This window comes from Chiloscyllium plagiosum, chromosome 35, assembly GCF_004010195.1.
Source record: "Chiloscyllium plagiosum isolate BGI_BamShark_2017 chromosome 35, ASM401019v2, whole genome shotgun sequence".
Classification (NCBI taxonomy): Eukaryota; Metazoa; Chordata; class Chondrichthyes; order Orectolobiformes; family Hemiscylliidae; genus Chiloscyllium; species Chiloscyllium plagiosum.
The window spans coordinates 30,579,914-30,595,560 of NC_057744.1; the positions used below are offsets into that span (position 1 = coordinate 30,579,914).

The following is a 15,647-nucleotide window of genomic DNA, read 5'->3' on the forward strand; positions in this document are numbered from 1 at the left end:
CTACTTTCTCCCCACCCCCCCCCTCCTCTCACTTATCTCTCCACCCTTCAGGCTCTCTGCCTTTATTCCTGATGAAGGGCTTTTACCCAAAACGTCGATTTTACTGCTCCTTGGATGCTGCTTGAACTGCTGTGCTCTTCTAGCACCACTGATCCAGAATCTGGTTTCCAGCATCTGCAGTCATTGTTTTTACCTTTTATATTCCACACGCCTATCCTTGAACATTTCCCCTCACTTCACATAATCTGCTATTCCCTTCTCATGTTTATTTGCTTTCTCTAATGAATACAGCTCAGCTGTTCTGAGGGTTACTTTAATGTAGTCACAGATTCCACATGCTGGCTACAAAGGTAAACTGATGTCTCCAATATTCTTACAATTTATTTGTGGCCGTCTTATGTTTTGACCCCCTCATTAAAGGATTCTCCCATAAATGAGAACTTGTATATAGCCATGTACTTCCCTAATGTTTGAAAGGTCACTATGGAGGTCACTCTAAACTTCTCTTTTCCAGTTTAGAGAGTAATGTTAGCGTAGAGGTGTGTTGAAGATGCTGTAACAAACATTGACTGGCCTGGAATTTGATATAATCATTTATTGATAGCTTTTTAACAAATATAAAATGGCAACAGGTTAATCAAGTTGGACAATAGAAAAAAAGCACACATCTACGCTAGTTCAGTAGCGTTTCTACTGAATTAGCTGCAAATGAAAGACAAGTTAGCAAGGCTAGATCTCATGGAATACGGGGAGAACTAACCATTTGGATACAGAACTGGCTCAAAGGTAGAAGACAGAGGGTGGTGGTGGAGGGTTGTTTTGCAGACTGGAGGCCTGTGACTAGTGGAGTGCCACAAGGATTGGTGCTGGGTCCTCTACTTTTCGTCATTTATATAAATGATTTGGATGTGAACATAGGAGGTATAATTAGTAAGTTTACAGATGACACCAAAATTGGAGGTGGAGGGGACAGCAAAAAAAGGTTCTCTCAGTACAATGGGATCTTGATCAGATGGGCCAATGGGCTGAGGAGTGGCAGATGAAGTTTAATTTAGGTGAACGTGAATGCTGCGTTTTGGAAAAGCAGATCAGGGTAGGACTTATACACTTAATGGCAAGGTCATGGGGAGTATTGCTGAACAAAGAGACCTTGGAGTGCAGGTTCATAGGTCCTTGAAAAGTAGAGACACAGGTAGACAGGATAGTGAAGGCGGCGTTTGGTATGCTTTCCTTTATTGGTCAGAGTATTGAGTACAGGAGTTGGGAGGTCATGTTGCTGTACAGGACATTGGTTAGGCAACTGTTGGAATATTGCGTGCAATTCTGGTCTCCTTCCTATTGGAATGATGTTGTCAAGCTTGAAAGGATTCAGAAAAGATTTACAAGGATGTTGACAGGGTTGGAGTATTTAAGCTATAGGGAGACACTGAACAGGCTGGGGCTGTTTTCCCTGGAGTGTCAGAGGCTGAGGAGTGACCTTATAGAGGTTTGTAAGATCATGAGGGGCATGGATAGGGTAAATGGACAAGGTCTTTTCCCTGGGGTGGGGGTGAAGTCCAGAACTAGAGGGGAAAGATTTAGGGTGAGGGGGAAAGATTTAAAAAAGGGACCTGAGGGGCAACCTTTTCACACAGAGGGTGGTGTGTGTACGGAATGAGCTGTCAGAGGCTGGTACAATTACAGTATTTAAAAGGCTTCTGGATGGGTATATGAATAGGAATCATTTAGAGGGATATGGGCCAAGTGCTGGCAAACAGAACTAGATTAGGTTAGGATATGTGGTCGAAATGGACAGGTTAGACTGTGCTGTTTCCATACTGTACATCTCTATGATGCTAATGACAAAGTACATTCATTATTTCAAAAGAAAAATCAAAGCAAATTAGATCAGTCGATCTGATCACAAGATATAGTGCCAAACGCCATGAAATGATTAATACTCTGCAGCCTCACATGCTTGATCACACGCATGGCAATTTTTTGCAAGACCAGCAAAAGATACTCACTTCCCCTTTCCAAACCAGTTCCCGACGCAAGCAACAACAGCTGGCCACCCTGTGGTCTGTGATAAACCATTGGCGATCTGTGGAAGAGATATTAAATGAAGATCATTACAAGAAACATGTGAAGAGGACTGCATATAGGATTCAACTATTGGTGGTGAACGGAGGCAATAACAGAGGTAAATGTCAATGATTGTTGGGAAAATCCCATCTAGAGTCAGATGTATAACATGGAAAAAAACCCTTCAGTCCAACTTGTCCACATTAATCATATTCCCAAACTAAACTAGTCCCACTTTCCTGCATTTGGCCCATGTCCTGTAAACTTTTCCTATTCATGAACTTATCCAGAATGCCTTAAGTTTGTAACTAAACCCACATCTACCAGTTCCTCTGGCAGTTCTTTCCTCACATGAGTTGTGTAAAACAAACTGCCCCTCATGTCCTTTCTCCCCTCATATGCCGCCTAGTCTTGATTTACCCCACCCTCGGGAACAAACCTGTCATTCATCTTAATTTGCACCCCCTCATGATTTTATAAACCTTTAAAAAGGTCACCCTGCAACTTCCTATGCTCCAGTGAAAAAAAAATGTTTGTCCGTCTAATTTTATACCTCACACCCTGCATTCCTGGCAACATCCCGGTAAGTCTTTTCTGAACCCTCTCTACTTTAATAAAATCCTTCCTATAGCAAGGAAACCAGAACTGCATGCAGTATTCCAGAAGAGGCCTCACCAACATCCTGCACATCCTCAATACGACATCTCAATTCCTATACTCAAAATGTCTAAGCAATGAAAGCAGTGTGCAAATACCTTAACCATCCTGTCTACATGAGATCAAATTTCAAAAAGGTTTATGTATCTGACCCCTAGAATGCTCTGAGCTCTCTGGCTTTTAGGAAAGGGAACCACCCTCCTTACCTAGTCTGGCCTACATGTGACTGCAGACTCTCAATAAATGTGGTTGACTCCTGACTGCTGTCTAGGCATTTATGTTACTGCATAGCCAGCAACACCCGGATCCCATGAACAAATAGAAGAAACGAACTGCTGATTGCAGCGTTTACTATAGAGATGAAACCAAACTTCTCCTGACAAAGACAGCAGTAATCAACATGCCTTCTAAGTTTCGTTGCCAAAGCAACAGCCTACGGAAGCAATGAATCTTCATGCCAATTGGTACACATTGAAGATCCCAGCAACTGCGGTGCTTTGCAGCGTGAGGGAAGGTAACTCAGTTAGAGGATACTAAGTCAACTTGGGCCGAAGTCCTCAATCTCTCATGGAGTCTGTACCCCACAAACTGTTGCCTCAACAATGCAAGCTGCCATTTGTCCCTTGGAACAGGAGGAGGCCATTCAGCCCTGAGCTTTGCCAGTCAGGGAGATTGTCGCCAGTTCAAACCTTTATTTTCATATTCCCAAAATATAACACTAGATACTGTCACCCAACAAAATTTACTTCTTTGACTCAATGGTTGCTCTTGAACCCAGCATCTACAGCACCTTGGAGGATGAACTTCAGATTACTACTATCCCTTCTGATGATATTTCTCTCAGGATTTGAGGAGGAAAGAGATAGTGGAGATCACATTTTTAGGCAGAGGTTGTGTTGGTGGCGTTACAATGTGCTCCAGCATGTTACCTTGGCAGCGTGCATGTTTACACACGTCACTGGTTGCAGTTATGGATTGAACGTAGAACATTTCATTCCATTGCTTGGTTGACCTTGCTCCTTAAGTTATTGACATGTGACGGAAGGGTTTGCAGGTTGATATTCACATTGTTTGGTGAATTATAAATGTACCTCCCTTGACAATCCAGTGGGACTTAAACCTGGAGCTTCTAGCTTCGGAGCCACGTTGCTACCCACTGCTCCATATGACCCTTTGAATGCAAGTGCCTGAAGCAGAATGTCATCTCTATTTTGGTCTATTCCAAAATAAAACACAAGACCATTCTCTCCAGTTGCAGCAGAATTGCCTCTTGCAGCAATTCATTGAATCTCAGCTATTACCTCCTTGTGATCTGGCTAAAGAAGGCAACTGAGCTACTCTAAATGTAGTATATGAGAGGGAAAGGGCTCTCTACAGAGTGGGAAATAAAGTTCAAAGCCCCGGCAGAGTCAGAGTCTGTGGTCAGGGTAGCTTTCTTTGCTGTAAGTTTTCATAACAACTTCTGTTGAGAGTCAGCTTTCCCTTCTATCTTGATGGACTGACATCACCAATGTTTTCATTGCAGCAAGAATCAAAAGAAAAAGTGCCCTTGGAATTGTTGCAAAGAAAAAACGAATAACTTTCACACTTCCATCCCGATCCAACCAGCATAACTGGTGCTTGCCAAGATGTTGGGTTAAGCCATTCCCTGGTGCCTTTAGCAAGGGAGGTAGAATGGAAATAAGAGAAAGGATGAGAACTTTAAACCCAGGTGAGGTTTTAAAGCCCAGCAATGGGAACATGGGACAAGGGATTAGCACAGATGATTGCTGCACCTGAACAGCTTGAGGTCATCAGTGGTTACACAGAAACAGGAGTGGGTCAGCTCAGTTGCGTTTAATGTTTTAGGTACAATCTGCAGGTAGGCACTCCAGCTGCTTCATCACATTACCCATGCACCTCTCGAGTTTTGGGATGGAACTCTCACGCAGAGCTTTTGGCTCAGAGGCACTTGTTGTTACATGCCAATTTTATAAATCATACCTCGTTCAACATTTTAAAAAGGGGGAGGCTATAAAATATTAACAGATGCATTTAGCCAAGAGGTCAGCTGATGGCTCTTAAGCCTGCAAGGCCATTATATCAGTCAACAATTCTAATGGGCATCAGAATCATCTCTCAGAATGAAGTTAGGAAATGTCCACAATGAGGGTGATAATGGTGAAATAAGTAAATAATGACCCCTGTATGTATTTATACTTGATACCTATGGAGGGGGGGGCTCCACAATCCACTGCTCCACTGACCTGTATAATCGTGTAGTACCAGATACTGTGAATGTTCCAATAAAATCCAAGCCCAAACAGTGCCGTGAATAACCCACTCAGCAACATCCCGACAGTCAGGTAATATCGTAGAGGGAGCCGCTCACCGAAAATACCACTGAAACAGAATACAGGAGGCGAGTTCAAAACCAGTCAGGATAATCAGAGATAATTTCTACACACATCAGTCCCCAAGAATCTGGTCAACTGCTTTCACAACTGAGAAAAAAAAAACCGTAGTCTTCATTACACACAGGAATTTTAAAAAATACTGAAGCTGTATCATCTGCACTCTCCACTATAATCAGTTCTCAGGAACTCTAGTGCTGTCCCTTGTCACTTCAGCTATGGATCATCTTCTTTACCCATTATGAACACAGCATGGTCAAAGGTTGGCAAAAAGGATGGTTAGCTGCTGATAAAATGCTCCTCTGTAGATCTCAGTCAACTACATCATGGGTTTATAGCCAGCAACTAGGATGTGCAACATCAGATGACCCAAGATTGGGGGGGGGGGGGGGGGGAAAGGTTAGCAATGCGACAGTGGATACAGTCAGAGAGTCACAGTGCAGAAGCAGGCTATTCAACCCATTGACTTCACACACACCCTCTGAGGACCATTCCAACCCTCCCTGCCCTATAACCCTGCATTTCCCATGGCTAACCCACCTAGCCCGCACACACAGAGGATGGAATCAAACCCAGGTCCCCCGTGCTGTGAGGCAGCAGTGCTAACCACTTCGCCACTGTGCCACTCTACGCAACATGGTGCACTCTGATTTGCAGTATTTCTATCCCTCATTAATTCCTCATCAGCTGACCCTCATGGATCAGTCAGAAATCCAGAATTCAAACCTCAAATGTGGGCTGTTGTGGTGCAGTAGTAATGTCCCTACCTCTAAGCCAGCAATGCATAAATAACATCCCCTTTCAAATCAAGTGATTTTTTTCTTCTTCAAATCTCAGTGCCATCTAACAAGTAGTCTTAACAACCCCTTGATTGCTCTGCTGAAAGATTCTCAAGCTGTGCATGGATCTGCTGGTGAAAACATTTCCTCCTGAGCATTTGCTCTTTTGGGCACTAAGATTTTTTAAAAAATAAAAAACGAACACATTTCTCATGCCATAAAACCAAACAAGAACATCACACCAAATTTTCCAAGTTGCATTTGATGAAATGCATCAAGTCGGGCACAGCAATGTACTACAACCAATGTTACATGATACACATTGATCAATCAAATAAAGGAGACATTTTGGTGCCTATCATTCAGGACAAATGTGAAATATTGCCAGGCTGGTGAATTAAAGACAAGTTAAAGTTCAGGTTAGAGGTTCAATGAAGCTTCACTGTGCCCCAGATCTTGGTAATAGTGACACTGGATATTCAAAGCAAAAACAAAATTCAGAAGGTACACATGGTTTCAATTTCTCAAACACTGACCTGAAAAACATGCCAATAGCATAGGCTATCAGGAAGGAATTATCCAGCGCACCAAACAACATCCTGTAGTTGGGTTTATCTGAAATAAAGGGCACATGAATGAAGGAAATGAATATTCTCCTCCCTCCACCAGTTGATTATTATGGCCCCACTTTACGCAAAGCTTCTTTGGCTTCAAACCCACAGCCCTACTATCCAGAAGGGGAAAAAAAAATCTTTTAAAATAAAAAGCCAGAAGATGAGAACACCATCACCTCAGATGTTCCCCTTCAGTTTCAATTTGGAGGCAAGACTCATGAAACTATTGACCCACAGCACTGAGTGAGTACCTTCACCTGCACCATCCTCAGACAGTACAAATTAAGAAAACATTTGGGCCTTTCCCAGTAAATTACGACTGTTTGAATGCCCCAGATTTACTTCAGCACCTGTTCTTGTCCTGACGATGGCTCGTAAGTGCTTATTACTTTTAGAAATAAATGTGGATGTCTCAAAAATCCAGCTGACAATTATGTTGGTTAGTGGGGAAAAAAAACAAAGCAAACTTGCAAAGGTCCTACGGCCCAATTCTCTTCCAGACTTGTAATCAGTTAGCAAACAGCAATTAACCCCAGTACACTTAGCTGGTAAGTCATTCTCTAAAGTTATTGAGAAAGAAAACAGCCAGAGACACTGCGCATTAAAATTGTTCTTATTATTTCTTTCTACTTAGACTCACTCTGCTGTTATGTGCTTGTATGGAACCTCAAGCAAACAAAACAATTTAATTTTTAATAGATTTAATTCCTAATTGCTACCCTGTGGGTGCCGAATGAATTTGTGTGTAGATGAGAACATGATCAGGGTTAGCTGCAATTTCTTATACAAGCTGTTTTCTAAATGCATGCACAAAGACAGGTCTCTTAAGAAAATGCGGATATATACATTATACTCTCTTCATTAAAAAAGGGTCAAATGCAACAGTAGACAACTGGTCTACATAGACTTGGACATGATTTCAGCATATATGATGGCAGAGGGGGCCTTTGGTGGCCTGGCATAAGGCCATGTCCAACTGTCTCAGACAAAAAAAACTTACATTTTCCAAGTCGTGTTCTCAACATTTAAGGTTTCAGATTGGTTGCTGCAAAGTACAGGACAAAAACAAGTTTCTTTGGAGACGTCACTCCAAAACTGTCCCTTGGAAACAGGAAGTCTATTTTAGAAACTTGATATTTTGGCTGGGTGCAGACAGATAAGTGAGAAATATTTAACTTTATGGAAAACGTTCAGGACTTCAATTATGCAACATCAAGTTGTTGTAATTAATGTGGGTGCTTTGCCACGTGCGATTTGCTGGGCTTCAATAACAGACAGGGGTTTGAAGTTGGCTGAGCTTGACAGATGAGTCAGTGTTAGTGTGACAATGTGTGCCTTTTATCCTGCAAATAAAAAACACTGGCCACGTCTTCAAGAATCAATGTGACATTGAAAGGGAAGCAAATGAGAAAAGTCAAATTAGAACCAAACTAATTGCACAGACCGATAAAATAATTTGCCTTTTGGCTTCTAGCCTGAGTCACAATCTGTATATTCAACTACTAACCAAAAGTTAGTAAGCAGAATTACTTATTCCAGCAAACCAGATTAAAAAAAAATTGGCAAGCAATTCTTTCATCACAAAGGTCTCTCTTTATCAGCCTGATGTTAGGATTGCTGTGGTCTGGCACAGGGTGCAGGATCTATTTACAGGCATGCATTTTGACATTGAACTATAGACTTATGCACCAGACACAGTACTAAGAATAGCAATGCCTCCCACTCATGAACACTGGGGAGTATGCACGTGTGTAATGAACAGAAAAGGTGGCGGTGTGGGACACCTCCATTCTGTGCACAAGCAGGACCCTGACCTTCCCTTAGCCGGTCATTTTAACCCAGTGCTCTGCTCACATGCCCACGTCTGTCCTTAGCATGCTGCAGTGTTCCAGTAGTTCACAGCGCAAACTGCAGGAACAACATCTCATCTTCAAACTGGGCACATCTCAGCCTTCTGGCCCTAATGTTCAGTTCAACACCTTCAAAATGTGAACCATCTCTTTCATCTTATCAAGTGCCCCCATCCTAGTTACGGTCCTTTCATGTCTGGCAGGAGACACCATTGGTCTGTCATTCTCACATTGCGATACCTTAATCTAAACTATCAACAACTTTTCTACACCCACTATCCCCACTGCCCCCCACTCCGAACTTTTGCATAAATGCTGTCACCTCTATACTTCATGTCAGCTCTGACGAGGAGTCATCTAAACTCGAAGAGTTAGCTTGTTTTCTGTCCATGGATGCTGTCTGACCCGCTGTGATCTCCAGCGTTTGTAGTTTTCAGAAGACAATGTTGTGCTGCAACGCATAGTCAAACAAAAAACAGCCCAGACACTCTCTCCAACCAGGCCCTCCCCTGTCCTGTGCTTGGTTGGTTTGATGGAGCCTTGACAGAGCTGAGAATAACCTGGCCAATGGCAAAGATTAAACTCGATGGGTTAAAAAGTGCCATGACAAAGACTACAGAGATTTTAAAAAAATTGTGAAGCAACACTTTCCTGGCAGTATTTCCAGAAATTACTCAGGTGTGCTGTCACCAAGTGATGACCAACACAAGCAGCAGTATCCAGGCCTGACCACCTTTATCCCTCACCAACTAAACTAGCAGCAATACTGGATTCACCTCAAATGGCCTCATGTTCTAATACACTCCCTAAAGTTGTGCTAGATTCAACTCATTAGTACAATTTAATCCAAACTAGTTTTAGAATGTCTAAAGCAAATTTGGTGTGGTAATGCAACAGAGAGGATGGGGAAAAGGGACAAAACGTCAAATATCTTATTGAGCGAACACTCAGCATTTTTCGGAATGGGCAGATAAGTGCACTTTTAGCTAAGTGAATAGCTGACCACAATTGAAATGGATTAAAAAAAAGAGTGTTCTGGACAGTCACTGGACTGGAAACCTTGACTCTGCTTTCTCTCTGCACAGATGCTGCCTGACCTACAGAGTTTCTCCAGCATTTTCTGTTTTTGTTTTAGATAACTGGATCAGAGGCTCAAATTCACTCTGAAAGTTGGGAAATTGAACAAGTTCTGGGCCAGTACAAGCACAACCACAACCACGAAAGTTGTTGGACATCAATACTAAAGTGAAACTGGATCACTGCTGCAAGGGGGATCAAACAAGGAAAAGAAAGTGAAGTGAGAGAGAGACAGATAGATAGAAGCAGAGACTGGTGTTTCTCATACAACCAAGGTGAGATAGAAGGGCCATTTTGCTTTTTATCCATGAGATAGCAAGAGCAGACATTCTTACCAAATGGAGCCCAGTCACACCATGTGTCATTGTCATGGTGACTCGTGTTTCCATGGCCACCAGCTCCTGAACAGTTCTTGTGAAGTTCACTCTGGGAGGAGGAAATAAATGAAAGCTCCCATTAGCATTTATAAAACGGAGAAAAAAAAAGCCACGACCTGATGATATCAAAACGGCAGAGTCAGCTGGAGGGATGAATTACTTACTCCTGCACAAACCCCTTCAAAAACAACAAAAAAATGCACCTTATTAAAGTCACTCAGGATCTTCAGCACTTTGACCAAATCAACCCTCACTCTAAACTCCACAGGAAACAAGTCCTGTCTGCCCAAACTATCCTTGTAAGATAACCCATTCATTCCAACTATCAATTTAGCAAATCTCCTCCGCACCACTTCCAATTTATTTAAGATTTGGAGATGCCAGTGTTGGACTGGGGTGAACAAAGTTAAAAATCACACAACACCAGGTTATAGTCCAACAGGTTTAATTGGAAGCACACTAGCTTTCGGAGCGACACTCCTTCATCAGGTGATTGTCACAATCACCTGATGAAGGAGCGTCGCTCCGAAAGCTAGTGTGCTTCCAATTAAAGCTGTTGGACTATAACCTGGTGTTGTGTGATTTTTAATAATTTATTTAAGGAAGTCTGTAAATACATATGGCAGCAGCAAGGTAGACAGCAATTGGCTCCTGGTCACCATGCAGCAGAACCAGCCACATCCATACCTGCCCTTATAGTCTTCAATCATTTTCTTGGTACCGTTGCTTCCACAGGTTTTTTTTTGAGGAGTTCAGTGATGCTTGGGTTCAGACACCACAGGAGTGAGACACTAAACAAGGAGCCAGATTCAGGATCCCACAGGGGCCACCGCAGGACACAGCTTGGACATGGTCATAGGAGTAGCAGGAATGGAACCCTGAACTGGGAGCCCACCACCAGGCCCCTGTGGGGGTCCAGGCCCACGGCCAGCTCCAACTCTAACTCAGCCACAAGAGCAGCAATGGTGGTGATGGAGCCCAGTTCCAGGACCTGGCCGATGTCCAGTGTTGGAAGGGAGAGTCAAAAGGGATCACGGCCCAGTAGGCGAATGGGAGCTGAGCCCTTGGACAGGCACCAGCCGGACAAATTGCTCATTTCTCCCTTTTATTTAGAAATTAAGATAGCACTCATGAATGGTGACTCTATGTACTTTTCATTATATTCTGTTACAAGGAACAACAAATCTAAATCTACACAGAGTATTGCAAATGAGATCTCACCAATGCCCTGCAATGACTGAACCCTAATGTCCTTACATTTAATATTCAATTTCTCTTGAAGGACAGCATTCTATTCAAAACCTTGATTACTTACTGCACCTGCATGTTAATGTGAGACTTCTGCACCACAATACCTAGGTCCCTCAGCACATCAGAATTCTACAGTGGTTCTGTTTAAGTAATATACTGATTTATTTCTTCCGGCCAACGTGAAGAACATTCCCATTTTCCCCACATTATATTCCATCTACCACATGTTTGCTCACTTACTCAGCTATTTACAAGTTCAAGGCCAAGTCACGGGACATGGTCCCAATGTGCTCAATCCTTTTACCATTCCCCCTGAAAATAAGTCAGTGTCTTTATGTTTTAGCTCTCAGGCATCAGCAAGCATCATTCTAGTTTGCAAGAGAATTTTTTGCAAAAACACAGAACAGACTGATTTTTTTTAAAATTCTAAGCAGCATCAGCATCAAGACCAGAACTACAGCGCAACCTTAGTCATCCTTAATGTGATGAGCAAACCTTCTTGAAATGCTGCAGTGGGAGAAGCTGCCTTCTTGAGTTACAGTAGACCATGTGGTGAAAGGTACCCGCACGGTACTGTTAGGTGGGGTGTTTGAGGATTCATAATTCCTTGAAGGTGGAGTCACAGGGTGGTGAGGGCAGCGTTTGGTACACTTGCCTTTATTGATCAGTGCATTGTGTACAAGAGTAGTGACGTTTTGTTGGGGCTATACAGGACATTGGTTAGGTCACTGTTGGAATACTGCATTCAAATTGGATTTGGAGATGCCGGTGTTGGACTGGGGTGTACTAAGTTAAAAATCACACAACACCAGGTTATAGTCCAACAGGTTTAATTGGAAGCACTAGCTTTTCTAGTCTCCCTGCTATAGGAAACTTGAAAGGGTTCAGAAAAGATTTACAACGATGTTGCCAGGGATTGGAGGGTTTGAGCTATAGGAAGAGGCTGAATAGGCTGGGGCTGTTCTCCCAGGAGTGTTGGTGGCTGACAGGTGACATTATAAAGGCTTGCAAGGCCATGAGGGTCATGGATAGAGTGAATAGCTCCACAGGGTAGGGGAGCCCAAAAATTAGAGGGCATAGGTTTAAAGATGAGGGGGAAAAAAAAGATGTAAAATTGATCTAAGGGGCAACTTTTTCATGCAGAGGGTGCTGCCTGTATAGGATGAGGTTGGTACAATTGCAACATTTAAAATGCTTCTGGATGGGTACATGAATAGGAAGGGTTTGGAGAGACATGGGCCAAATGCTGGTAAATGAGATGAGAAAGGGTTAGGATATCTGGTCGGCATGGATGAGTTGGACTGAGGGTCTGTTTCCATGATGTACATCTCTGACTGTTTTTAATGACCCAAATGACTGAAGGAATGTGGATTACTGTCATTTGGAGGGGAAAATTGGATCAGAGTTTTGTTTCTATGCATTTTCTTCCCTTGGTCTTTGAGTGAGATGTGAGCAACCATGGATATGAAGGAATGAATGAATCATAAAGAGCGAGCTTTTAACAAGCACTGGAGAAAAGTAGTAAAATAATTGCAGCAGATAATTTTAGAAACACAAGGAGGAAACCAGTCACCAGCTAGATAACCAAGTGGTCTATTTGTGCACTGCTACTTTTAAAAAAAAATTAGATGATGATTTCACAGCTAAAATTAAGTGGACCTTTCTACAATTCTAAACCAGGACTGGTGTAGCCAAATGAACACACACATTATGTCAATAGGCAAAGTAGAATTTTTGTTTTATGTAAAGCTCTACTTAGAAGTTTTAAGCATGCAAATTAGAAACAAGTTTGCCTTTTTAGAACAGCAACACCACTTGCTGAATGGAAATCTTAATCAGAGCTTCTCTGGTGGAATATATAAATAAGAGTCTGAAAAACCAATGGAGTATAATTACAGAGCAAAAGAAAAATTCTTAAATTTCTTCTGTTTCAAGCATACTGCTGAGAATTTTCAACCTAAGTATACATGTACATGAAGCCAACTAGAAAGGTGGCAAAAAGTCCAGTTGACACATTTAACCTACCTGCTCAGAGGTTATTAAACACCCCAGGAGCAGGTGGGACTTGAACTTGGGCCTCCTGGACCAAAGGCAGGGACATTACCACTGTGCCACAAGAGCTCTATGTTCATTTTATACAAAATGTTTACATATACATACACCTTCACGACATCTTGAAGTCTGTAAATGACCAACTACATTAGATACTTTTGAAATAGTGTTGGTTGTTATGGAGTTGGTAGTCAATTTGAACTACAGTTAAATCTTCTCATGCTGATCAAAGAAAAAAAAAATGCTGGTTGGGATTCTGAGAGATCTTGTCCCACCTCCCCTATTACTTTGATGAATGCCACACAACCAAGACAAATTTTGGCTCAACATCTAAGCTGAAGGCATGTACTTCTGGCAGAGCTCTCTTAGACCACACTAAACGGGTCAGTGTGGATTGCATTTAAGCTCCAGGGATAGGGGTTAAAGCCCACAGTCTGGGGGACCAAAGCCAACAGCAGTAAGAACATGCAGCAATCAAAAAGGGAAAAACGAATACTATTCAGGCATGTGTAGTTCAGAAGTTAGATGCTGGAGTATTGAACATAGTGGGTCATACCCTCAGTTTTAAGCAAGTGCCCATTGGCTTAGACAGGGGGGTGGTGGTGGGAGGGGTGCAGAATTTAATAGAACAAAAATGGATTGCAACATTTCTGGGAGTGCACTTCAGAAAACAGCAATTTCACCTCCTCCACACGAGCCTCCACTAAGTTACTGCCTCTCATTCAGAGGTCTGTAAGAGATGGGCCGAGCTGTCAGCATTAACTCGGATTCGCACTGTCATCCGAGATTATCAAGTGTGGTCACTCCCTGAATATTATAATTCAGAGAAAATATGTACAGAGTTCTGAGGATGGGTCACTCGACCCAAAACATTCACCTGATTTCTCTCCACAAATGCTGCCAGATCTGAATTTTTCCAGCAATTTCTAATTTCGTTCCAGCATAATAACACCCTTCCTAACAGATTAAGAGAGAATCAGAGCCAAGCATTCTGGATTGGTACACATAGGTCTGACTGAGTCTGTTAACTAGCTGGAGTGCCACTGATTTCCAGAAGCTTCTATTAGTGATCAAGTCATTGCTCTCCCCAATCCTTCCGTTTACCAGATACAGCACTCTTTTCAACTGCCCTGTACTTAATGCAATTTAAAAGAATGATTGGTGACCTTACTGGAACTATACTTTAGGGGACTTGACAGATTATGGAGACGTTGCTTTGCCTTGTGGGAACATCTAAGGCCAGGCAGCATACTTTCAGAATAAGGAGTTGCACATTTAAGACAGAGGAATTTCTACTGAGGTCAGTGGATCTATGAAAGTCTTTACCACAGAGGGTGTTCAAAGCTGGATTAAAGGAAAGGGTACAGCTCGCAGAAAGAAGAAGGTAGTACACAGAACAGCTACAGCTGATGATAAAAAATTGCAAAGCTCTCTGAAGAAACTGGCAGTTAATAATATTGCTGGAATTGAGGAGGTACCTTCTGTGCATTTTTACTAAATTATTTGATCACTTAATCTATTGTAAACATTTCTGCACATCTTTTCAGATCTATTTGGGACTTGGATTTGCTAATAGAAACGGTTTTCAATTTTAGTCTATTGTGAGAGACATGATCCTACTTTAGTTACGTTTCTACATTTTTGCTTCCCAGCATCACAGTGGATGTGTGCAATTACATTGGGCACTTTTTTGCCATCCGAATTTCTTTTGAAAGTTGTAGTCTGGCTCTTATTTAAACTATTAAATACAGATTGGTGTTACAGTGTTGCACAGTTCATTCTCTTGCTTTGCTAAGTAGACTGTTAGTCAGAGCAGTACAAATACAAATTGATCAGTGCTATGGTTCCTAATCCTAATATTTGTGCAATAACTGCAATTGAAAAATATGGACCTGTTGATATTAGATGCAAGTAACATTTTTTGTCGTACTATTGACGCCTAACATGAAGCCTTATTATCTGATCTTGAGCATGACCAGTTAGTCTGGATGATGGAGACTGCTGACATTGAACTATACAACCAAGTGGGTCTTTGTTTTAGGGATGAAAATTTAAACAGCCATGTTCATGAGCTAATTCCCCTGAGAAACCCATTTGAATTTGCTGTTAAACAGTATATTGAAAATATTTTATATTCAGATGAATGACATACCTTATGAATATTTTTAATTTGTGCCAAACAGGTGAAAATGATTAAGGATGATGGTCAGGTCATTCACTTCAATAATCCTAAAGTGCAGGCCCTTCATTATCTGCCAATACTTTTGCTATTACTGGCCATGGTGAGACAAAACAGATCACAGAAATGCTTCCGGGCATCCTGAGCCAGCTTGGAGCTGACAGTCTAACAAGTCTTAGAAAGTTAGCTGAACAGTTGCCTTGGCAAGGTATGATTAAGATCTTTTGCGTAATTGTAATTCTTTTTTCAACTAGGAGCGGGAATCCGGAAGTCGTCAACAGAGGCTTCTGGGAAGGTAAGAAGTTTGAGTGGAGAAGGAACCTGAGACACTACACGTGTAGTGTCTCCCACCCT

General features: G+C 42.1%; 1 protein-coding gene across 1 annotated transcript in view; it reads right to left on the reverse strand.

Moving 5' to 3' along the window:
• Positions 1 to 15,647, reverse strand: part of slc37a2 (solute carrier family 37 member 2) — a 71,296-nt gene that overhangs the window by 20,357 nt on the left and 35,292 nt on the right. Inside the window, exons 3-6 of the mRNA XM_043676863.1 lie at positions 9,770 to 9,860; positions 6,430 to 6,508; positions 4,968 to 5,103; positions 2,007 to 2,083 (exon numbers count right to left, since the gene is read on the reverse strand). Coding sequence (XP_043532798.1) covers positions 2,007 to 2,083; positions 4,968 to 5,103; positions 6,430 to 6,508; positions 9,770 to 9,860 — 383 coding nt within the window. The remainder of the gene's footprint in view (positions 1 to 2,006; positions 2,084 to 4,967; positions 5,104 to 6,429; positions 6,509 to 9,769; positions 9,861 to 15,647) is intronic.